The 24,714-nt window shown below is 40.6% G+C and overlaps 1 protein-coding gene across 1 annotated transcript in view; it reads right to left on the bottom strand.

Moving 5' to 3' along the window:
• LOC116463514 (protein FAM81A) overlaps positions 1 to 24,714 on the bottom strand; it is a gene marked incomplete at its 3' end in the record, with an annotated part of 72,058 nt that overhangs the window by 3,611 nt on the left and 43,733 nt on the right. The window contains exon 4 of the mRNA XM_032146643.2: positions 13,722 to 13,840. Coding sequence (XP_032002534.1) covers positions 13,722 to 13,840 — 119 coding nt within the window. The remainder of the gene's footprint in view (positions 1 to 13,721; positions 13,841 to 24,714) is intronic.

The raw sequence follows: 24,714 nt of genomic DNA, 5'->3' as shown, positions 1-24,714 counted from the left end.
TGTGCACATGTACCCTAAAACTTAAAAAATAATAAAAAAATAAATAAATAAAATACAAAAATAAAGGTAAAGGAAAAAAAAAAAAAAAAAAAAAAAAAAAGAAAGTCAGGCCTGGCTTACAGATGGTCACACCCAGTATGCTGACACCTTCTGGAATAAGACTGCTGATGCTTCTAGGTCCACTCAGGAGTAGCCCTAAAGATTGTCAGGAAGGCAGAATTTCAAACAATATATTGGGAGATTCATTTTGCCTGGAATAAGAGATGGCCAGACGTTCAAGGAAAGTGGCTAATGGTTAGAGACTTAGGAAAAAACTGGAGGATTAGTGACAAGGAAAAGAGTTTATATAAATGGATCATTCTTAAGTGACAAAACATCTTTGCTCCTTGTAAATGCTCTTGGTATCGTAGGGACCGAAGCCCCAAACTATACTTCCCAGACGTCCTTGCCAGAAGGGTTCTGAGTTCGATTCTGACAGTGAGAGGCATTTATACAAGACTCAGAAGGTAGAAGAGGAGAACCCTTTATTTTCCCCTGTCAGTGGTGGGCAGACACAGGGGTGACCTGCAGATGTGAGGTGTACATCCACTTTCAGGCACACACCATCCAGCAAATCACTTACTTCCATGCTATAGGCAGCTAAGATGATCAATGACTCCTTTCTGTGATTTCTTTTTTTTCGAGACAGAGTCTAACTCTGTCACCCAGGCTGGAGTGCAGTGGCACGATCTCGGCTCACTGCAACCTCTGCCTCCCGGGTTCAAGCCATTCTTCTGCCTCAGCCTCCTGAGTAGCTGGGATTACAGGTACACATCACCATGCGTGGCTAATTTTTGTATTTTTAGTAGACACGAAGTTTCATCATGTCGGCCAGGCTGGTCTCAAGTTCCTGACCACAGGTGATCCACCCACCTCAGCTTCCCAAAGTGCTGGGATTACAGATGTGTGCCACTGCGCCCGGCCCTTGTCTTAATAATTCTAGACTGGACATAGTTGAAGATAGAATCAGTGGATTCAATGATAGTAGCAAGGAACTCACTCAGAATGTAGTGGACAGAGATTAAAAACATGAAAAAATAGTTAAGAAACATGGAAGTCAAATAGAGGGGTGTTAACATAAGTCAAGGAGGAGTTCCAATAGAAGGAAATAGAGATAATGGCAGAGAAGCAGTATTTGAGGTGTGAATGACAACAGTTTTCTAAAACTGAAGAAAGACATGAATCTTAAGATATTCAATAAATACAAACTGGGATAAGTAAAAATAAAGCATGGGGAAATTCAGATAACCAATGATAAATATAAAATCTTAAAAGCTACAGACTAAAGAGAAGTAACCTAGCCAAAACTACCAAAAACTGACAATAAGACTGACAGCCCACAATAGACATAGGAGACAATAGATATCAGAAGATAATGGAGAAACATCTAAGTATTGAGGGTAAATAATCTATCATCCAAGAGTAAGTACAAAATAAAGACTGTTTCTAACATGCAAAGACTAAGAAATATATCACCCACAAGCCAATACTGAAAAAGTTACTAATGAATGTACTTCAGTAAGGATAAAAGAACACCCACAAAGAAGGAGTAGGTTGCAAGAAACAATGGTGAGTAAATGGATAAAATTGTGGTAAACTTAATTTATTATTGACTCTAAAGAAAGTAAGCTACCAGCTCAATTATTCCAACTTTCTTATAGACTCTCACTTTGCAACAACTGTTCTAGAATGTAAACTGCATGCAAGGAGACATTATATATGCCTTTTTCATCACTAAAACCCTAGTTTTATTTATTGCCTTGCATATATGGTAGAGGCTTAATAAATATTTGTGAATGAATGAATGTAAGGAACTATTGACTATGTACTAGATACTTGACATACATTATTTCATTAATCCTCACAAATCATTCCCATGTCATAAATGATGTTTAAAAATAATGCCAAATATAGAGCCTGATTTTTTATTTTGAGTTCATAATTTTTTAGCAAAATATTATTTAACTCATATTTGGGGAAAGCTGAGGTTTTTTAAATACTATGAAATAAAAAATATTATAGTTTTTTAAAAAGACATTATTTTCCAGTCCAAACATAAGTTCCTAGATAAACACTATCAGGTATCACTACATCAGACCAGTTTCATCACATTTACAAAGCTATTTGAGAGACAGACTGTGTTTTAAAATGTAGTTTGAAAAGTCTCAAAAGTACTCTGAAGCTTTCACTAGCTATCACTTGGCTTCAATGCTGTGTCTCACTTGGAAACACAAGTACTATAACATAAATTTCTATTAATACAACAGTGGCTAGGGCTGGGCACAGTGGCTCACACCTGTAATCCCAGAACTTTAGGAGGCCGAGGCAGGTGGGTCGCTTGAGGCCAGGAGTTTGAGACCAGCCTGGCCAACATGGCAAAACCCCATCTCTACTAAAAATACAAAAATTAGCTGGGTGTGGTGGTGCATGCATGTAATCCCAGCTACTCAGGAGCCTGAGGCACAAGAATCGCTTGAGCCTGGGAGGCAGAGGTTGCAGTGAGCTGAGATTGCGCCATTGCACTCCAGCCTGGGTGACACAGTGAGACTCTGTCAAAAAAAAAAAAAAAAAATAGTGGCTAAATACATTGAATTATATAGTACATAGATGTAGCAGAATACTCCATATCCAATTAAAAAGTATGCTAGATCTATGTGCATACTGGAAGTGTCCACATGTTATGTGGACAAACTTATTTTGCAGAATAGTATATATAATACTTTGTAAAGTTAAAATCACACTGTAAAGTAACTTATTAGACTACAAACCATTGTATCATTGTAATGATAAACTATTATCTTATTATTACTTATGAGAAAAGTCTGAAAGGACAGACAACAGACTGTTAACACTAGTTACCTCTAAGGAGTAAAACAGAGCCAAGACATGGTAAGGCTTTTCTTTTTTTGAGACAGAGTCTCACTCTGTCGCCCAGGCTGGAGTGCAGTGGCGCAATCTCAGCTCACTGCAACCTCCTGGGCTCAAGCGATTGTCCTGCCTCAGGCTCCTGAGTTGGCTGGGATTACAGGCGCCCACTATCATGCCCAGCTAATTTTTGTATTTTTAGTAGAGACAGGTTTTCACCATGTTGGCCAGGCTGGTCTCGGAACTCCTGACCTCAGGTAATCCACCCGCCTCGGCCTCCCAAAGTGCTGCCACCACTCCTGGCCAGGCTTCATTTTTATTTTGTATATTCAATTAAATTTCTGATTCTTTCCTACCAGCACACATCCCTTGTGTACTTTTGTAAATAAAGAAGCAGGCTGGGTAGGGGACACAGAGATGAGCACAAGGTAGGATACCAAAAACTCCCATCAGAAAACATGGCCAGCGCGGTGGCTCAGGCCTGTAATCCCAGCACTTTGGAAGGCGAGATGGGCAGATCACCTGGGGTCAGGAATTCGAGACTAGCCTGGCCTACATGGTAAAACCCCGTCTCTACTAAAAAAATAAAAAATACAAAAATTAGCTGGGCGTGGTGGCAGGCACCTGTAATCCCAGCTACTTGGGAGGCTGAAGCAGGAGAATTGCTTGAACCCGGGAGGCGGAGGTTGCAGTGAGCCAAAATCGCGCCATTGCACTCCAGCCTGGGCAACAGAGTGAGACTGTCTCAAAACACACACACAGAGACACACACGCAGTGAAGTCAACTCTGGTTTTCTTATGTTAAAAATAATGTTCTTACTCTAAAATGTTTCAGAAAAAAAATACATGCATGAAACAATAATACAGTAAATGTGACATATTGTTAACAATTGCTGAATTTTGTAATTTTTTTATAAATTTAAAATTATTTCAAAATAAAAATATATTTAAGATAAAAGGAGGAAAGGAATATTGCTATTTCATCTAGCGTTAAATCAAAGACATCATTCCTCTCTTAAAAAATAACTCATAAAAGACAGCCTCAGAGCTCTAATATAGCTGTGTACATGGCTCAACAGCTTTAGTTAAACAACAATTTGCAATGAATCTAACCAGTTTTCCTATTCATCCTTAATGCTTTACATCGTGATGAACGTTAATGTATTCATTCCAAATTTTCCCTTTTTGGGTCTTTGGACAGCTGTTATCTCCCAGGTACAATTCCAGGTTGTGGCCATCAGGTGGCAGAGTGACTCTATTGCTAGGCTTACCTAGTCACTGGTGGTCAGAAGTCCGTCTAGAGAGTCCCGAACGTCTAACGGATATGACATGACTTGGGCCACACGCTGATGAAGAACTTCTCTGTCAGCATATGACATAGTGGTATAGCATACCAAACACAATGACATTTAAAACATCAATTTGGTTGCTCGTTTTCCGTATTATTGTAATTTTTGTATATATACATAATTATTATATATGTATCATTAAGCCCTTTATAGCTGGCAGTTATTTAATTATAGTACCATCAGACTATAGGACAATTTATGTCCCAGGGCATTGTCAAAAATAGTATAGCAATATACTAGCAATTAGTGGAGCCTAAGATTTGGGTGTGATATCAACAGAGGAAGATAGCCTAATAAAATATCAGGGAAAGAGACAGTCAAAGAAAGCCCTTCCAAAACCACTGTCATTGCAAATGATTGTGCCCATTTCCCAAACTGCACTGAGGAGTGACATCACAGGCTTCATATTGCAGGATAAACAGACATCACTAAAAGAGTCCATTCAAGTCGCTAAACAAATAAACATGCAAACAACCTCAAAAACAAGCTTAGGGGGCTTGTATCCACAGTTGCTACAATATATTATCTAAAATAGCCAGGAAAATGTGAACTATACTCAGGGAGAAAAAAACAGGTAAACCAACTGCCTGTAAGAGGACACAGATGTCAGATTTTAGAAAAGAAAACTTCAAATAGCTAATATAAATATAGAATGAGCAAACATAGGATGATTGAAACCACACTTTTAAAAGGAAAGTATAATAACAACGTTTCTTCAAATAGAAAATACTAATAAAGCTATAGAAATTATAAAAGAAAAAGAAGAACCTAATGGAAATACTGGAATAAAAAATTGATAGAGGAGCTCAAAAGAAAATGTGAATAGGTAGAACAAAGACTAGTGAACTTGAAAATAGGTGGCTAGAGATTATGCAGTCTGATGAACAGAGATTAAAAAAAGAAAGAAATAAAAATGAAGAGCGTCTCCAAAAAAAGAGAGACACTTAAATGCACCAACATATGCATAATGAGAATAATAGGAGAGAAGATGCCAGGCATGGTGGCTTACACCTGTAATCCCAGCAACTCAGGAGGCTGAGGCAGCAGAATTGCTTGAGGCCAGGACTTTGAGACCAGCCTGGGCAACATAGTGAGACCCTGTCTCTAAAAATAAAAATAAAAATAAAAATACTTAGCTGGGCATGGTGATGCATGCCTACAGTCCCAGCTACTCAGGAGACTGAAGTGGGGGGATTGCTTGAGCCCAGTAGTTTGAGGTTACAATGAGCCATGATCTTACCACTTCACTCTAGCCTGGGTGAAGAGTAAGACTCCAACTCAAAGGAAAGAGAGAAACAGAAGAGAAAAGAACATAAAAAATTTCAAAAAATAACGGCTGAAAACTTCCAAAATATTATGAAAAACATTAATTGATAAAAACAAGTAGTTCAACAAACTCCAAGTAGGGCAAATACCAAGAGATCTATACCAGACACATCATGGCTGGGCACGGTGGCTCACGCCTGTAATCCCAGCACTTTGGGAGGCTGAGGCGGGCAGATCACTTGAGGCCAGGAGTTTGAGACCAGCCTGGCCAACATGGTGAAACCCTGTCTCGACCAAAAATACATAAATTAGCCAGGTGTGGTGGTGCACGCCTGTAACCCCAGCTACACAGGGGGCTGAGGCATGAGACTTGCTTGAACCTGGGAGGCAGAGGTTGCAGTGAGCTGAGATCACACCATTGCACTCCAGCCTGGGCAACAGGGTGAGTATCTGTCTCAAAAAAAAAAAAAAAAATGAAAAAGACATAGACAGAGAAATATTTGAAAGCAGCAAGAAAAAAAATTCCTCACATACAAGAGAAATAGAATAATATTAATAGCTAATTTTTCGTCAGAAATAATTGGGACCACAAGGCAGTGGATGACATATTCATGGTGCTAAAAGAAAATAAGCTGTCAACCAAGAATCTTACATCCAGTGAAACTACTTTTCAAAAAAATAAGGCAAAATAAAGACATTCCAGAAAAACGAAAAATGAGAGAATTCATTGTTAGAAGACCCACCCTAGAAGAAATACCAAACAAAGTTTGTCAGGCTAAAAGCAAGTGCCCCAGATAGTAATTTGAATCCTCATGAAAAAACACAGAGCATGGGTAAAGGTAATTATGTAATTATAAAGAGCAATATAAATGAATATTTTCTCTCCTGTCATGATTGATTAAAAAAGCAATTGTTTAGGCCGGGCGCGGTGGCTCACGCTTGTAATCCCAGCACTTTGGGAGGCCGAGGCGGGCGGATCACGACGTCAGGAGATTGAGACCACGAAGAAACCCCGTCTCTACTAAAAATACAAAAAATTAGCCGGGCGTGGTGGCGGGTGCCTGTAGTCCCAGCTACTCGGAGAGGCTGAGGCAGGAGAATGGCGTGAACCTGGGAGGCGGAGCTTGCAGTGAGCCGAGATTGCGCCACTGCACTCCAGCCTGGGCGACAGAGCGAGACTCTGTCTCAAAATAAATAAATAAAAATAAAAAATTTTTAAAAAGCAATTGTTTAAAATAATATGCATACAATTGTATTGTTACATACATAGAACAATGTACACTACATTACAAATTTAATGTATTTGATAATAGCACAAAGGAGGTGGATGAGCAAAGCTGTATTGGGGTAAGGAAATGACAACAGATAGTGTCATTTCAACAAAATACTAGCAAACTGATCCTTCAATATAAAAAAAGGATTATATATCATGAACAAGTGAGATTTATTTCAAGAATGAAAATTTGCTTTAACATCAGAAAAGCAATTAGTGTAATAAACCTTATCAATTGAAAAAAGGACAAACCCCACACGATCATCTCAATAGGTGGAAAAAAAGCATTTGACAAAATCCAATACCCTTCATGATAAAAACAGCCAACAAACTAGGAAACTAGGAAAAGAAAATCTTTCTCAACCTAATAAAGAGCATATACAAAAAAATTCACATTTGGGCTGGGCGTGGTGGCTCACACCTGTAATCCTAACACTTTGGGAGGCCAAGACAGGTGGATCACTTGAGATCAGGAGTTCGAGACCAGCCTGGCGAATATGGCGAATCCCCATCTCTAACAGAAATACAAAAATTAGCTGGGCGGGGTGGCAGGCGCCTGTAATCCCGGCTACTCGGGAGGCTGAGGCAGGAGAATCACTTGAACCTAGGGGGGCAGAGGGTGCAGTGAGCCAAAATCGCACCTCTTCGCTCCAGCTTGGGCGACAGAGCAAGACTCCGTCTCCAAAGGAAAAAACAAAAATCTACACCTAACATCCTACTTAATAATGAGAGTATGGATGCTTTCTCCTAAAATAAAAAAACAAGACAAGAGTATCTGCTCTCACTACATTTATTCAACATCGTACTGGAGGTTCTAGTCAGGGCAATTAGGCAAGAAAATGAAATAAAATCCAGATTGGAAAGTAAAAAGTAAAACTATCTCTATTTGCAGATGGCATGATCTGTATGTAGAAAATCCTTTTTAAAAATTCACTAGAAATTATTAGAAGTAATTAATGAGTTCAGCAGGGTTGCAGGATACAAGACCAATATACAAAATCTACTGTACTTATCTAAGTGGCAATAAAAAACCAAAATGATTTGCTATTTACAGTAGCATCAAAAAGAATAAAATACTTAGGAATAAATGTAAAGAAGTGTGAAATTTATACTTTTAAAACTCCAAAATAGTGTTGAAACATATTAAAGATGACCAAAATAAATGGAAAGACACCCACATTCGTGGATCCAAATACTGAATTTTGGGGCCAGGCATGGTGACTAACACCTGTAATCCCACCACTTTGGGAGGCCAAAGTGGGAGGATCACTTGAAACCAGGAGTTCAAGACCAGCCTGGGAGAGACCCTGTCTCTACAAAAAATGAAAAAAATTAGTCAGATGTGGTGTCACATGCCTGTAGTCCCAGCTGCTCGGGAAGCTGAGGTGGGAGGATTGCTTGAGCCCAGGAGTTCAAACTGCACAGAGTTGTGATCATGCCACTGCACTCTAGTGTGGGCAACAGAGGAAGACAATGTTTCTAAAAAAATTTTGTTTAAATAAAGGCTTATTTATTTTTTTTGAAACAGGGTCTTGCTCTGTCACCCTGGTTGAAGTGCACTGATATGATCATAGCTCCTTGCAACTACAGGCATGTGCCAACATGCCCAGCTAACTTATATTCATTTTTTCATAGATATGGAGTCTTGCTATGTTGCCAAACATGGTCTCAAACTCCTGGCCTCAAACTCCTGGCCTCAAGCAATCCTTCTACCTTGGCCTCCCAAATCCCTGGGATTACGGACATGAGACACTGAACCCACTGAAAGACTTAATATTTTTAAAATGGCAATATTCCCCAAAGAGATCTACAGATTCAACACAGTCCCTATCAATATTCCAACTGGTTTCTTTGCAGAAATTGACAAACTGATCTTAATTTTTTTTTTTTTTTTTTTTTGACACAGAGTCTTACTCTGTTACCCAGGCTGGAGCACAGTGGCACAACCTCGGCTCACTGCAGCATCTGCCTCTCAGGTTCAAGCGATTATCCTGCCTCAGCCACCTGAGTAGCTGGGATTACAGGTGGCCGCTACCACACCTGGCTAATTTTTGTATTTTAGTAGAGACGAGATTTCACCATGTTGGCCAGGCTGGTCTCAAACTCCTGATGTCATGATCCGCCCACCTCAGCCTCCCAAAGTGCTGGGATTACAGGCGTGAGCCGCCACGCCTAGCCTGATCCTAAATTTCTTCTTCTTCTTTTTTTTTTAAATTTGAGACAAAGTTTTGCTCTGCCACCCAGGCTGGAGTGCAGTGGCACAATCCCAGCTCACTGCAACCTCTAGGTTCAAGCAATTCTCCTGCCTCAGCCTCCCCAGGAGCTGAGATTACAGGCGTGTGCTGCCACACCCAGCTAATTTTTGTCGTTTTAGTAGAGATGGGATTTCACCATGTTGGCCGGGCTGGTCTCAAATTCCTGACCTCAGGTGATCCACCCGCCTTGGCCTCCCAAAGTGCTGGGATTACAAGCATGAGCCACTGCACCTGGCCTGATCCTAAATTTCATAAGGAAATACAATGGACCTAAAACAGCTAACACAGTCTTGAAAAAAAAGGATGAAGTTGGAGGACTCACACTTCTCAATTTCAAAATTTACCACAAAGCTATAGTAATCAAGACACTGTGGTACCAGCATAAGAAAAGAATTGAGAATCAATGGAATCAAATTGAGAGTCCACAAATAAATCTATACACCTATTTGCCAAGTGATTGTCTTTCTGTTTTTTGAGATAGAGTCTTGCTCTGTTGCCCAGGCTGGAGTGCAGTGGCGAGATCTTGGCTCACTGCAACCTCTGCCTCCCAGGTTCAAGTGGTTCTCCTGCTTCAGCCTCCTGAGTAGCTGAGACTACAGGCGCAGGCCGCCACACCTGGCTAATTTTTGTATTTTTAGTAGAGACGGGGTTTCACCATATTGGTCAGGCTGGTCTTGAACTCCTGACCTCCTGATCTGCCTGCCTTGGCCTTCCAATGCGCTGGGATTACAGGCGTGAGCCACCACTCCTGGCCGCCAAATGATTTTCAACTAGGGTGCCAAGACCATTTGATGGGGGAAAGAATAGACTTTTCAACAAATTTTGCTGGAATAAATAGATATCTACAAGGAAAAGAATAAATGTGGAACCCTGCCTTATACTATATACAAAAAAATTAACTAAAAATGGAACAAAGGCCTAAATGTAAGAGCTGAAACTTTAAAACTTAAAACGAAAATACAGGCATAAATCTTTGTGACCTGGATTAGGCAAGAGTTTCTTAAATATGACACCCCAAACACTAGCAACTGAAGAAAAGATAGATGTTAGATATAATCAAGATTAAAAATTTTTAAGTTTCAAAAGACACGAGAAAATGAAAAGACATCCCTTAGAATGGGACAGTAATTTTTCAAATCAGATATCTGATAAGGGAATTATATCTAGAATATATAATTTTTAAAACTCCTACAGCTCAATAATAAAAAGACAATTACCCAATTTAAAAATGGGCAAGGAATCTGAATAAATATTTCCCTAAAGAAGATATGCCAATGACCAATAAGCACATTAAATGATGTTCAACACCATTAGTCCTCAGGGGGATGCAATCAAAACCACAGTGAGCTACCTCTTCAAACCCACTGGGATGGCTATAATCAAAAAGATAGAAAACAACTGTGAGTGAGGATGTGAAGAAATCGGAGCCCTCAGACACTGCTGGGGACAATGTAAAGTGGCAGCCACTTCGGCAAACAGTCTAGCTGCGCTGTTCCTCAAAAGTTGAATATAGAATTATCATGTTACTCAGCATTTTCATTCTAGGTACATATCCAAGAGAAATGAAAACCTATGAGCACACAAAAACAAATTGACAAATGTTCACAGCAGCATTATTTTAAAGAGTCAAAAGTGGAAACAACCCCAACGTCCAACTGATGAATAGGTTTTTAAAATGCAATACACAATGAGGTACTATGCAGCCATAACAAGGAATGAAGTGCTGATACATGCTACAACATGGATGAACCCTGAAAACATGATGCTAAGTGTCAGAAGCCAGAATCAAGGGAACACATTCACTGGAAATGCTCAGAAGAGGGAAATCCATTAGACAGAGAACGTAGGCCTGCCATGGACTGGGGAACTGGGGAGGCTGGGGAAAAATGGGGAGTGACAGCTAATGGGTATGGGGTTTCTTTTTGGATGATAAAAACGTTCTGAAATCAATTGTGGTGATGACTACATGACTGTGTGAATATACTAAAGCCACTGAATTATGTGCTTTAAGTAGGTGACTTATATAGTATGTGAATTAGATCTCGCTAAAGGTGTTCAGAGAGAGAGAGGAGAGAGAGAGAAAGGGGGCCATGTATCAGGCCTTCAGGTCTGATTAAGTCCTATTTAGAACATGGTATGCCACGTGAGCTAAATGTGTATCTCACCTTTATGGAGAACTTGCCTTTGCCCTTCTGAGCTGGATTTACAGGGGAAAAAAATCAAGGCCCGTTTGCTACTAATTACATCACCAATGGACCCATAAAAACTATAAAATCAAATATGAAATAATATAGCAACCTAGTATCTTAAGAATACCACTTAAAATGTTCATACCCCTCCAATACAATTACATAATCAATACAAGAAAGCCAAGAAACTTTTCCAAATAATTTTTATTTCACATGAATTCATTTCAACAATCAAGTCTCATCAGCATTCTAATATAGCCAAAAAACAAAGCAAAAATATTTAGTACTCATAACAAACATTTTTGATGCCTTTAGAGTGAAAGTTTTTGTTACAGGGAAGGAACAAGCTGGGTAGAGAAGTTGATAAGAAACTGAAGAATATAAGATTCCTGAAAGTATTTTAAAATAATTTTTCTACTTTGTATTAGAACCAGCATCATAAGGACAATGTCACTGCTCTTGCCCCTGAGATGACAAAGCTACCACTGGTTGCAGGCCCTTTTCATCACGTGCAGGGCACCAAGCCTCTCACATGTATTCCCTCACTTGATCTTCATCCGCAACTGAAGCGGCTACGAAGATCCTCAAAGTCCTCCTAAAGTCCCTACTCTGTCCTGTAGCTCACAAGTTCTTCTAACTCCCTGCTGTTCTGAGAGGTATCACAGAGCTGGGATTTCTTTTAAGCAGAACTGCACAAATAAGGAGTCAAGGTTTTCCAGTCCTATTATAGTGAGTTTCCAGGTCATTTCTTCATCCAAATTGATGATGAATGTTGAGTATCTACTGTTTTCCGGAGACTATTCCAGGCACTTAGCTATAGAGAGGTAACACATCTGGAAACCCCCTCCAACACAGTAAAGGCAGCAGAGTGAGGAAGACAACAGAGAGACTCAATAGGGCAGTGAGTGCTAGGAGAGCTCTATGGAGTGGAGGTGTCAGGGAAGACTCCCAGAGGGGGTGACACTTCAGCCGAACTTGAAAGACTGAAAAGAAGTTAGAAAAGGAGGAGGAGGCTGGGCATGGTGGCTCACACCTGTAATCCCAGCACTCTGGGAGGCCGAGGTGGGCGGATCACCTGAGGTCAGGAGTTAGAAGCCAGCCTGGGCAACATGGTAAAACCTCATCTCTACTAAAAATACAAAACTTAGCTGGGCATGGTGGTGAGTGCCTGTAGTCCCAGCTACTTGGGAGGCTGAGGCAGGAGAATCGCTTGAATTCAGGAGGCGGAGGTTGCAGTGAGCTGAGATTGTACCACTGCACTCCACCCTGGGCGACAGAGTGAGACTTGTCTCAAAAATAAAAATAAAAGAAAAGGAGGAGGAAAGGCATGCTAGGTACGAGAACAGCATGTACAAAGGTGTAGCAATAGAAGAGCATGGTTTATTCAGGGACAAACACAGTTGATCACTGCTGAAAGGTAGTGACAGGAGAGGGAGTCAACAGGGTGTCATCACCAAGGATCACACTAAGGAGACTGGAGTTCATCCTGATGAGGACAGAAAACCACAGAAGGAGAGTGATCAACCTGTCCCCCATCCAATCCACGCAGCCCTCTGCTATTAGATCTTTACCCAGCAGACTCAAACACACATGCCCAGCATTCAAGGCCCTCGACATGTTCTCTGCACAAACACACCCTAACACTGCTCTTCCCTGCTCCAGAGGCCTTGCATGCTGGAGGTCCTTGTTCTTTCTTCCACCCGACTCCTTGCAGACCACCCTCATTGCCACCTCAGACTGACGGGAAGTGCCATTTGCTCCTCAGCTCCGGTGCTGATCTGTATTAATGCGCTTGGCTCTTAGGTCCAGCAGAGGGCAGAAGAGGCCCAGAAATACTTCGGACAAATTTGTCCCAGCCAGCTAAAAATAGCCCTAGACACAGTCCTGGTACAGTGCTTCCCAGACTTTCCCATGCATAGGAATTCAGGGATCTTGTTAAAATGCAGATTCTAACTCAGTAGTTGCCGGGTGGGCTGGAGACAGTACATTTCTAACAAGTTCCCAGGTGATGTTGAGGCTGCTGGTCCATGCAGCACACTTTGAGAAAATAGCACTTTTCATACTGAGGAGAAAGATCTTTTTTCTAAGTTTCCAATCTTTCCCAGACAATACTTTCAGAAAATAAAATAAAAATGAATAACAGGAAAAATTAAGTTTCCAAAACGACATACAAACTATGCCAACTTTGTATTATCGGATTCAATAAACATAGTACTACCCTATCAAATTACAAGGTCAGCTGAGTGAGTTCTCCCATCATTTCTTCCCATGAAGACAACACCAATTGCGCAACAAAAGAAACCCATGGCGCCCTCACAACCAGGTTTAACTCCCACCACTGGATTTTATGGCCAAAGCAGGGAGGGAATGTATTAAAGGAATGCAAGGCATTTGCTTTGGGGCTTCATTAATATATTCCCCACTATAATGGAGTTTGTAGAAAATGGTTTTTGGTAAGTAGAGACCCCAACATTTGAACACCTACCTTGCCACTCTTCCTCGAAGATCTCCCAAACCGGAGAGCTGGCGCATCTCCAGGGTCTTTAAGGCAGAATTAGTTCCATAGCTAATGTTGTCCCGGGCACGAATCTGCTCCTGGAGTACCTGGGCAACATAAAAAATACTAAAGGAGTCATCTAAGAATTCACATGCTTCCACAAAAGCATTTTATACTTTTGGCAAAAATAAGAATGTTTAACTCAGTCTTTCATAAGAGACTTTATCAACAGTCACCTGATACACACTTAAACAGAGAACTAGGGGGCCTAGACAGAGAGACTTTAGAGGCTCCTCCCAGAGCAAGTCCCTTTATTTACCATTAAAAACTAAGTTCCTTTAGTTTTAGTATTTCTTTCTTAGTAATGAAGCCATTTTCTTTTTTCCTTTTTCTTTTTTTTTTTTTTTAAGATGGAGTCTTGCATTGTTGCCCAGACTGGAGTGCAACGGCACAATCTCAGCTCACTGCAACTTCTGCCTCCCAGGTTCAAGCAATTCTCCTGCCTCAGCTTCCCGAGTAGCTGGGATTACAGGCATGTGCCATCACACATGGCTAAGTTTTGTACTTTTAGTAGAAATGGAGTTTGTTTTAGTAGAGATGGGGTTTCGCCATGTTGGCCAGGCTGGTCTTGAACTTCTGACCTCAGGTGATCCGCCCACCTTTGCCTCCCAAAGTACTGGGATTACAGGTTTGAACCATGGGCTATTTTGATACACGCATACAATGTGTAATAATCACATCAGAGTGAATGAGGTATCCCTCACCTCAAATATTTACTATTTCTATTACAAACAACCCAATTATACTCTTTTAGTTACGTTTACATGTACAATGAAATTATTATTGACTATAGTCACCCTGTTGTGCTATCAAATACTAGATCTTACTAATTCTAACTATTTTTTAATACCCACTAATCATCCACATTTCCACCCCACCCCCCACTATCCTTCTCAGCCTCTGGTAACCATCATTCTACTCTCTATCTCCGTGAGTTCAATTGTTTTAATTTTTAGCTCCCACAAGTGAGTGAGAGCATGCGAAGCTTATCTTTCTGAGCCTGGCTTATTTCATTTCACTTCACATAATGACCTCTGGTTCTATCCATGTTTTTGCAAATGACAGAACCTCATTCTTTCTTACGGCTGAATACACTCCATTGTGTATCTGTACTACACTTCTTTATCCATTTGCCTGTTGATGGACACTTGGGTTGCTTCCAAATCTTGGCTATTGTGGATAGTGCTGCAATAAACAGGAGTGCAGATATCTCTTCCATATACTGATTTCCTTTCTTATAGGTATATACCTAACAGTGGGATTGCTGAATCATATGGTAGCTCTATTTTAGTTTTGTGAGGTACCTCCAAAGTGTTCTCCACAGTGGTTGTACTAATTTACATTCCTGCCAACACTGTATGGGTGTTCCCTTTTCTCCATATCCTTGCCAGCATTTGATATTGCCCGTCTTTTGGATAAAAGCCATTTTAACTGGGGTGAGATGATATCTCATTGTAGTTTTGTTTGTTTGTTTGCTTTTTGAGACTATCTCACTGTCACCCAGGCTGGAGTGTAGTGGCATGATATCAGCTCACTGCAACCTCCACCTCCTGGGTTCAAGTGATTCTCATGCCTCAGCCTCCCAAGTAGCTGGGATTACAGGCATGCATCACCAGGCCAGGGTAAATTTTTTTTGTATTTTTAGTAGAGATGGAGTTTCGCCATGTTGGCCAGGCTGGTCTGAAACCCCTGGCTTCAAGTAATCCACCCACCTCGGCCTCCCAAAGTCCTGGGATTACAGGTGTGAGCCGCTGTGCTCAGCCAATATCTCATGTAGTTTTGATTTGCATTTCTCTGATGATCTATGATGTTGAGCACCTTTTCGTATATCTGTGTTTGCCATTTGTATGTCTTCATTTGAGAAATGTCTATTCAGATCTTTTGCCCATTTTTGTAAACAGATTATTAGATTTTTTTCTTACAGGGTTGTTTGAGCTCTTATATATTCTGGTGATTAATCCCTTGTCAGATGGATAGTTTACAACTACATTCTGCCTTCACTTTGTTCTTTCTTTTGATGTGCAGCAGCTTTTTAACCTAATTTGATCCCATTTGTCCATTTTTGCTTTGGTTGCCCATGCTTGAGGGGTATTTCTCAAGAAATCTTTGCCCACTCCAATGTCCTAGAGAGTCTATCCAATGTTTTCTTTCAGTTGTTTCATAGTTTGAGGTCTTAGATTTAAGTCTTTTTTTTTTTTTCAACTTTTATTTTTGGTTCGGGGTACACGTGAAGGTTTTTTAGATAGGTAAACTCGTGCCATGGATGTTTGTTGTACAGATTATTTCTGTAAGATACTTAAACACAACTATTGTGTACTGGGTTTAATGTGTTGTTGAACAGATTCTGTACATTAAGCCCAGTACCCAATAGTTATCTTTTCTGCTCCTCTCTAATCTTTAATCCATTTTGATTTGATTTTCTGTATATGGTATGAAATAGGGGTCTAATTTCATGCTTCTGCATATGGATATTCAGTTTTCCCAGCACCACTTATTGAACAGACTGTCCTTTCCCCATTGCATGATCATGGCTCCTTTTTCAAAAAGGATTTTACTGTAGATGTATGGATTTGTTTCTGGGTTCTCTATTCTGTTCCATTGGTCTATGTAACTATTTTTATGCCAGTGCCATGCTGTTTTGGTTACTGTAGCTCTGTAGTATAATTGCAAGTCAGGTAATGTGACCTCCAGTTTTGTTCTTTTGCTCAGGATAGTTTTGGCTATTTTGGTATTTTGTGGTTCCATATAAACTTTAGGATTTTTTTTTTCTATTTCTGTGGAGAATGTCATTGGTATTTTGATACGGATTGCATTGAATTTGTAGATTGCTTCAGGTAGTACAGACATTTTAACAATATTATGTATTCCAACCCATGAACATGGAATATCTTTCCATTTTTATGAGTCTTCTCCAATTTCTCACATCAATGTTTTATAGTTTTCATTGTAGAGATCTTTCACTTCTTTGGTTAATTCACAGGCATGTATGTACATACGTATGTATGTATGTATGTATGCATGTATTTGAGATGGAGTCTCGCTCTGTTGCCCAGGCTAGAGTGCAGTGGCACAATCTCGGCTCACTGCAACCTCCGCCTCCCAGGTTCACGCCATTTTCCTGCCTCAGCCTCTCGAGTAGCTGGGACTACAGGCGCCCGCCACTATGCCCGGCTAATTTTTTGTATTTTTAGTAGAGATGGGATTTCTCCATGTTAGCCAGGATGGTCTTGATCTCCTGACCTCGTGATCCACCTGCCTTGGCCTCCCAAAGTGCTGGGATTACAGGTGTGAGCCACCGCGCCCAGCCTATATTTATTTAATTATTGAGACAGGGTCTTGCACTGTACCCAGGCTGGAAAGCAGTGGCACAATCTTGGCTCATTGCAACCTCCACCCCCAAGGCACAAGCAATCTTCCCAGCTCAGCCTCCCAAGTAGCTGGGACCACAGGCACACACCACCACACTCAGCTATTTTTTTGTATTTTTGGTAGAGACAGGGTTTCGCCATGTTACCCAGGCTGGTCTCAAATTCCTGAGCTCAAGTAATCTGCCCACCTTGGCCTCCCAAAGTGCTGGGATTATAGGTGTGAGCCACAGCACCTGGCCAGTATTTAATTTTATTTATAGCAATTGTAAATGAGATTACTTTCTTGATTTCTTCTTCAGATTGTTCCCCATTGGCATATAGAAATGCCACTAATTTCTGTATGTTGATTTTGTATCCTGAAATTTTACTGAATTTGTTTATCAGTACTAATAGTTTTTTTGGAGGAGTCTTTAGGCTTTTCCAAATATAAAATCATATCATCTGCAAACAAGAATAATTTGACTTCTTCCTTTCCAATTTGGATGCCCTTTATTTCTTTCTTTTGTCTGACTGCTCTAGCTAGGACATCTAGTACTATGTGGAATAACAGTAGTAAAAGTGGGCATCCTTTTCGTGTTCCAGATCTTAGACAAAGGCTTTCCTTTCTTCTCCATTTAGTATATTATTAACTGTGGTTCTGTCATATACGGCTTTTATTATGTTGAGATGTGTTCCTTGTATACCTAGTTTTTTGAGTGTTTTTCTCATGAAGGGATGTTGAATTTTATCCAATGCTTTTTCAGCATCAGTTGAAATGATCATATGCTTTTTGTCTTTCATTCTGTTGATATGATGTATCACACTGATTGATTTGCATATGTTGAACCATCTTTGCATCCCTGGAATGAATCCCATTTGGTAATGATGAATGGTCTTTTTAACATGTTGCTGAATTCAGTTTCCTAGTATTTTGTTGAGGATTTTTGCATCAGTGTTCAACAAGGATATTGGCCTGTAGGTTTTTTGTTTTTTTGTTTTTGTATCTTTGTTTAATTTTGGTACCAAGGTAATACTGGCCTCATAGAATGAGTTTGGAAGTATTTCCTCCTCTTCTACTTTTCAGAATAGTTAGAGAATGATTGCTATTAATTCTCTTTAAATGTGGTAAAATTTAGCAGAGAAGCCATTGGGTCTAGGGCTTTTCTTTGCTAGGAGGTTTTTTATTTTGGCTTCAATCTCGTTACTTGTCACTGGTCTGTTCAGGTTTTGGATTTCTTCAGTATTCAATTGTGGTAGGTTGTATGTGTCTAAGAATTTATCCATTTCTTCTAGGTTTTCTAATTTTTTGGCATATAGTTGCTCATAGTTGCCTCTAATGATCCTTTGAATTTCTGTGATATGGGTTGTAATGTCTCCTTTTTCATCTCTGATTTTATTTAGTTGTGTCTTTTCTGTTTTTTTCTTAGTCTAGCTAAAGTTTGTCAATTTGTTTACCTTTTCAAAAACCCAACTTTTTGTTTCATTGTTTTTTTGTATTGTTCTCATTTCACTTATGACTGCTCTGATCTTCATTATTTCCTTTCTTCTACTAACTTTGGGTTTGGTGTGCTCTTGCTTTTCTGATTCTTTAAGACATATCCTTAGATTGTTTATTTGAAGGTTTTCTTCTTTTTTGATTTGGCACTTATAAACAAACTAACAAACAAGCAAAAAACTAATAAAAACTCTACACTTTATTTTCATATATATTATGTATATATATTCAGGAGTGCCGCTAAATCTATACTTTAACATCATCTCCACACTTTTTAACTTTTTGTTGCTACTATTCATATCTTATTGTACTGTCTATGTCTGGAAAAGTTATTCTTTTTGATTGGTTCATCTTTTAATCTTTCTATTTAAAGAATAGTTTACATACCATAATTACAGTATTATAATATTCTGCGTTTTTCTGTGTACTTACTATTACCAGTGAGTTTTGTACCTTCAGATGATTTCTTATTGCTCATTAACATTCTTTTCTTGAATGTTGAAGAACTCCTTTTAGCATTTCTTGTAGGACAGGCCTGGTGTTGATAAATCCCTCAGCTTTTGTTTGTCTGGGAAAGTCTTTATTTCTCCTTCATGTTTGAAGGATATTTTCAACAGATACACTATGGTAGGTTTTATGCCAAGTTTTTTTTTCCTTCAGCACTTTAAATACGTCATGCCACAAGTCTGTTGCCAAACTTACTGGAGCTCCATTGTATGTTATTTGTTTCTTTTGTCTTGCTGCCTTTAGGATCCCTTCTTTATCCTTGACCTCTGGGAGTTTGCTTATTAAATGCCTTGAGCTGGTCTTCTTTGAGTTAAATCTCCTTGGTGTTCTATAACCTTCTTGTGCTTGAATTTTGATTTCTTGTACTTGAATTTTGATATCTTTTGTTTGGGAAGTCCTCTGTTATCCCTTTTGATAAACTTTCTACCACTATTTCTCTCTCTACCTCCTCTTAAAAACCAATAACTTTTACATTTGTCCTTTTGAAGCTACTTTCTAGATCTTGTAGGTGTGCATCATTCTTTTTTCATTCTTGGTTTCTTTTGTCTCCTCTGTGTATTTTCAAATAGCCTGTCTTCAAGCTCACTAATTCTTTCTTCTGTTTGATCAATTCTGCTAACAAACTGATGCATTCTTCAGTATGTCACTAGCATTTTTCCACTCCAGAATTTCTGCTTCTTTTTAATTATTTCCCTTCCTTTCTTTCCTTCCTTTCTTTCTTTCTTCAGAGTTTAGCTCTTGTTGCCCAGGATGGAGTACAGTGGCATGATCTTGATTTACTGCAACCTCTGCCTCCTGGGTTCAAGGGATTCTCCTGCCTCAGCCTCCTGAGTAGCTGGGATTACAGGCACCCACCACCACACCTGGCTAATTTTTGCATTTTTATTAGAGATGGGGTTTCATCATGTTGGCCAGACTGGTCTCGGACTTCTGACCTAAGGTGATCCACCCGCCTTGGCCTCCCAAAGTGCTGGGATTACAGGCATGAGCCACTGCACCCGGCCAATTATTTCAATTTCTTTGTTAAATTTATCTGATAGGATTCTGAATTCCTTCTCTGTGTTATCTTGAATTTCTTTGAGTTTCCTCAAAACAGCTATTTTGAAATCTCTGTCTAAAAGGTCACATATCTTTGTCTCTCTGGGATTGACTTCTGGTGTCTTATTTAGTTAATTTGGTGAGGTCACGTTTTCCTAGATGGTCTTGATGCTTATGGATGTTACTCAATGTTTGTACCCATCCTTCTTCGGAGGGCTTTCCAGATACTTAAAGGGACTTGGGTGTTAAGTAATCTAAGTTTTCGGTCACTGCAACCATATCTGCATTAGGGGGTACCCCAAGCCCAATAACACTGTAGTTCTTGCATACTTGTGGAAGTACTACCTTGGTGGTCTTGGATAAGATGCAGAAGATTTCTCTGGATTACCAGGCAGAGACTGTCATTCTCCTCCCTTACTTTCTCCTAAACAAGCAAAGTCTTTCTTTGTGCTGAGCTACCTGGAGCTGGGAAGGGGGGCACAAGCACCTCTGTACCCACCACCATTGGGACTGTGATGGGTCTGACCTGAAGCCAGCACAGCACCGAATCTTGCTCAAGTCCTGCTGTAATCACTACATGGCTACCCGTATGTTCACTCAAGGCCCTAGGGCTCTACAAACAGCAAGTGGTGAAGCCAGCGAGGCTTGTGTCCTTCCCCTAAGGGCAATGAGTTCCCCCAGGCTCCAGGCAGGTCCAGAGATGCTGCCCAGGTGCCTGGGCCTAGAATCAGAAACCTTAGAAATCTACCTGGTACGCTATTCTACTGGGGCTGAGCTACTGCGGAAACCACCAAAGTCCTTCCCACTCTTCCCTCCCCTTTCCCCAGGGTGAGGAGTCTCCCTGCGTCCACCACATGCCCAAAGGGAATAAAGCCAGGCTACTGCCATTGTTCACTTAAGGCCCAAGGGCTCTTCACTCAGTTTGTGGTGAATCCTGTCAGGCCTGGGACTCACCTTTCAGAGCAGTGGGCCCCGCCTTTAGCCGAGGGTACATCTAGAGATCCCAAGAGTCCAAGAGCCAAGGCCTGGAGTCAGGGACCCCAAAAGCCCGCTTGGTGCTCTTCTCCGCTGTGGCCAAGCTGGTACCTAAGCTAAACACAAAGTCCCCTTTACTTTTCCGTCTGCTTTTCTCAAGCAGAAGGAGTCTCTCCTCACAGCCACCACAGCTGTGAATGTGTAGAGGCACCCTTCAAGCCAGAATGTCTGAGTCTTACCCAAGGCCCATGGCCCACTACTTGCTTATCACTGCTGGTTGGCCGCCTTGCATTCCAAAACAATGTCCCATAAACACTGCACTCTCCCTCCCCAAAGCACAGATTCTCTCTCCGGGCCATGTGGTCCGCTGACAGGGGATGGGGGAGGGGTGGTGTCGGTGATTCAAGACTGTCCTTCCTACCCTCTTCAGTGCCTCTTTCAGTGACATGATGTTAAAATCAGGTACTGTGATCGCTTACCTGCTTTTTGGTTCTCCTGAAGGTGCTTTATTTTGTAGATAGTTGTTAAATTTGGTGTTCATGTGGGGAGGACAATTGGTGGAGGCTTCTATTCTGCCATCTTCCTCTGCCCTCCTGTCCATCTACTGACTTTTAGAAATTTAAGTTCAAGAAGAAATTTTATGTGACACTTGGATCTCCTTAAATGTAGGAATTATTTTTTATTCAAGGCCTACCTGTTTTCTATTTCATCTGCACCTGTTTTAAGGGCAGTACTTACTCTTCCTCCTTGTGGCTGCAGGGCCCCATTAGATGTGATGTGACTTTGCTCTCTCTGCTCACTGGAGTGCCTTAAGTAGGTAGTCTTGAGAGCAGTGGAAGGGGCTTGTGGACTGGTGGTGCAGCCAGTGGGAAACATAGGGCCTGTCTCCAGGTGAGGTACCAGGAGGATGCCTCTTTACATCCTATTCCCTCAGCTCTCCCAGCCCAGAGGCAGTGGGGAACGAGCTCACCCCTACAACTTCTCCACCCCTCCCTGGGGCAGGAGACTGGCTTAGTCACAGGGTGCGAAGCAGTGAGCCTGGACCCTCCTCCTGAGACTCCTAACCATGAGATCCTGCTGGCTCCCCAGGCTTTCCTGCCTGCCTATCCCAACTGTTCAGCAAGGTGGCACCTGGATTGGGAACAGAGTGGAGACAGGCACACTAAACCACCATCTTCCCTTGCCTTCTGCACCAATCCAAGGGTTTCTTGAGATTACATTCCTGGGTATCTGCTTGTTACTACTTATTTCTAGAAATTGTGATGGTTTCTGATGTTCTGACAATTTGTAGGCCCATTTGGAAATGAACAGAAAAGCCCAAGTAGAGACGTAATTATGCTTACATAATTTGTTTTTGCGCTCCCTCTTCTTAACTCTATTTTCTTTTCTTTTTTTGAAGTATAACATACATAAAGAAAATATTTGTGTATTTTTTTCAGGATTTTCAAACTTCTTAGTAAAAAAAAAAGAAATTAGGAATGTAAATATTCTGTGTTTCCCTTAGTGGAAACCCGCTTGAGGCATTGACAGTAAAAAGGAAAATTTCACTGGGTGGCCACAGTAGCTCACACCTGTAATCCCAGCACTTTGGGAGGCCGAGGCAGGTGGATCACAAGATCAGGAGTTCAAGACCAGCCTGGCCAACATGGTGAAACCCCGTCTCTACTAAGAATACAAAAATTAGCCGGGCGTGATGGCACGCACCTGTAGTCCCAGCTACTCAGGAGGCTGAGGCAGAAGAATTGCTTGAACCCAGGAGGCGGAGGTTGCAGTAAGCCGAGATTGTGCCACTGCACTCCAGCCCCCATGGGCAACAGAGCAAGACTCCGTCAAAAAAAAAAAAAATTCACCAGAAAGAATTTAGAATTACAAGACCTATCTATTATTTCTGTAGCTTCCAGCTTTTTCTCAATGAACCTGCTCTATGAAGAGGAATACAAACTAGTTACAATCACCTGTGAATGACAAAATGTGAGTCATCTGAATACATTCTTGCAAGGCAACTTCGCATCTGACTAATGTGGTTCTGGCACTCTCCCACTGATGTGAAGGCGCTGGCAAGCTCTCGTGTACTCTCTCTTAATAGGAAGTAACACCTATTAGTTAGAGTCAATAGAAAGTAACACTTAACTCTTTTTGTATGTAGTGGTGCAAACCTTTGCCTACAGTAAGGCATAAGACCAGTGGTTCTCAAACATCTTTGGGGTACATAAGTCTCACCCAGATGGCTTGTTACGCACGCAATTCTTGGACTCCATCTCCAGAAAACCAAAGCTAGTGAACGAGCCCAGTGCCTAATACACTGTATTAGACACTACAGAGCTGGGCATGGTGGCTCATGCCCATAATCCTAGCACTTTGGGAGGTCGAGGCAGATGGATCACCTGAGGTCAGGAGTTCGAGACCAGTCTGGCCAACATGGTGAAACTCCGTCTCTACTAAAAATACAAAAATTAGCCAGGCATGGTGGCGGGCACCTGTAATCCGAGCTACTCAGGAGGCTGAGGCAGGAGAATTGCTTGAACCCAGTAAGTGGAGATTGTAGTGAGCCGAGATCACGCCATTGCACTCCAGCCTGGACGACAAGAGCAAAACGCCATCTCAAAAAACAAAACAAAATAGACACTATAGAAATGACAAAGGCTATAACCAATCTTATTTCATTTGAGTTGTTTTTCAATCTCTAAGCAATGAAAATGGAAAGCAATTCACAAAAAAGGGGCTTAAAAAAACACACATTTTTAAAAAGGTTCAACCTTTCTAGTAAAGCAAAGAAACAAGAAGTACGAATCATACTATTATACCACTCTGGTGTGGGATGTTGATAGTGGGAGAGGCTGCGCATGTGTGGGGGCAGAGAGTATACTTTCTGCTCAATTTTGCTGTGAACCAAAAAATGCTCTAAAAAAATAAAGTCTATTTTTTAAAACCTCAAAAATAGCATTTTCACTTATTAAAGAAGCAAAAATTTTAAATCTATAATACTAAAAATATATCAAAAATCAAAAAGGTTTCAGCATCTTCTACTTGCCTGAAAAACAGAAATAAAGAAGGCACAGCTGGCCCTTCCCAATACAACTTTTATGGAGACCAATGCCAAAAAATATATATTCATAAAGTTCATAACCTTTGACCCAGTAACTCTAGTTCTTGGAATTAATATTAAATGAAATAATAAGAAAAATGGATGCATAAAGATGTCTTCAGAGTGTGATACGCATGTCAAGTATTTTACAAGGTACATTATTATGCAAACACTAAGAGGTTCACAAAGGGCTTTTAGCAACAAGGGAAAGTGTGTACAACTTAATATTAAGCAAAAAGAAAGTATAGAAAATAAATATGGAGCATGATTCCAGCTGTGTATTCAGATGCATATAAAATACTAGAATGTGAAAGTTTTGCTTATCTCTAGAGTGGGATTGTGGTTTTTTTTTTTTTTTTTTTTTGTATTTCCCACAATGGACATACATTACTTTTATAGCCAGAAAAAAAAATGTGCTTTAAAAAAACACTTAGAAATTAAAAAAAGCCCATTTAACTCTCCAAATTCTTATGC

Source organism: Hylobates moloch, unplaced genomic scaffold (genome assembly GCF_009828535.3).
Source record: "Hylobates moloch isolate HMO894 unplaced genomic scaffold, HMol_V3 SCAFFOLD_40, whole genome shotgun sequence".
Classification (NCBI taxonomy): Eukaryota; Metazoa; Chordata; class Mammalia; order Primates; family Hylobatidae; genus Hylobates; species Hylobates moloch.
The sequence above is the reverse complement of the archived record's forward strand: the minus strand, read 5'-3'. Positions and strand labels throughout refer to the sequence as shown.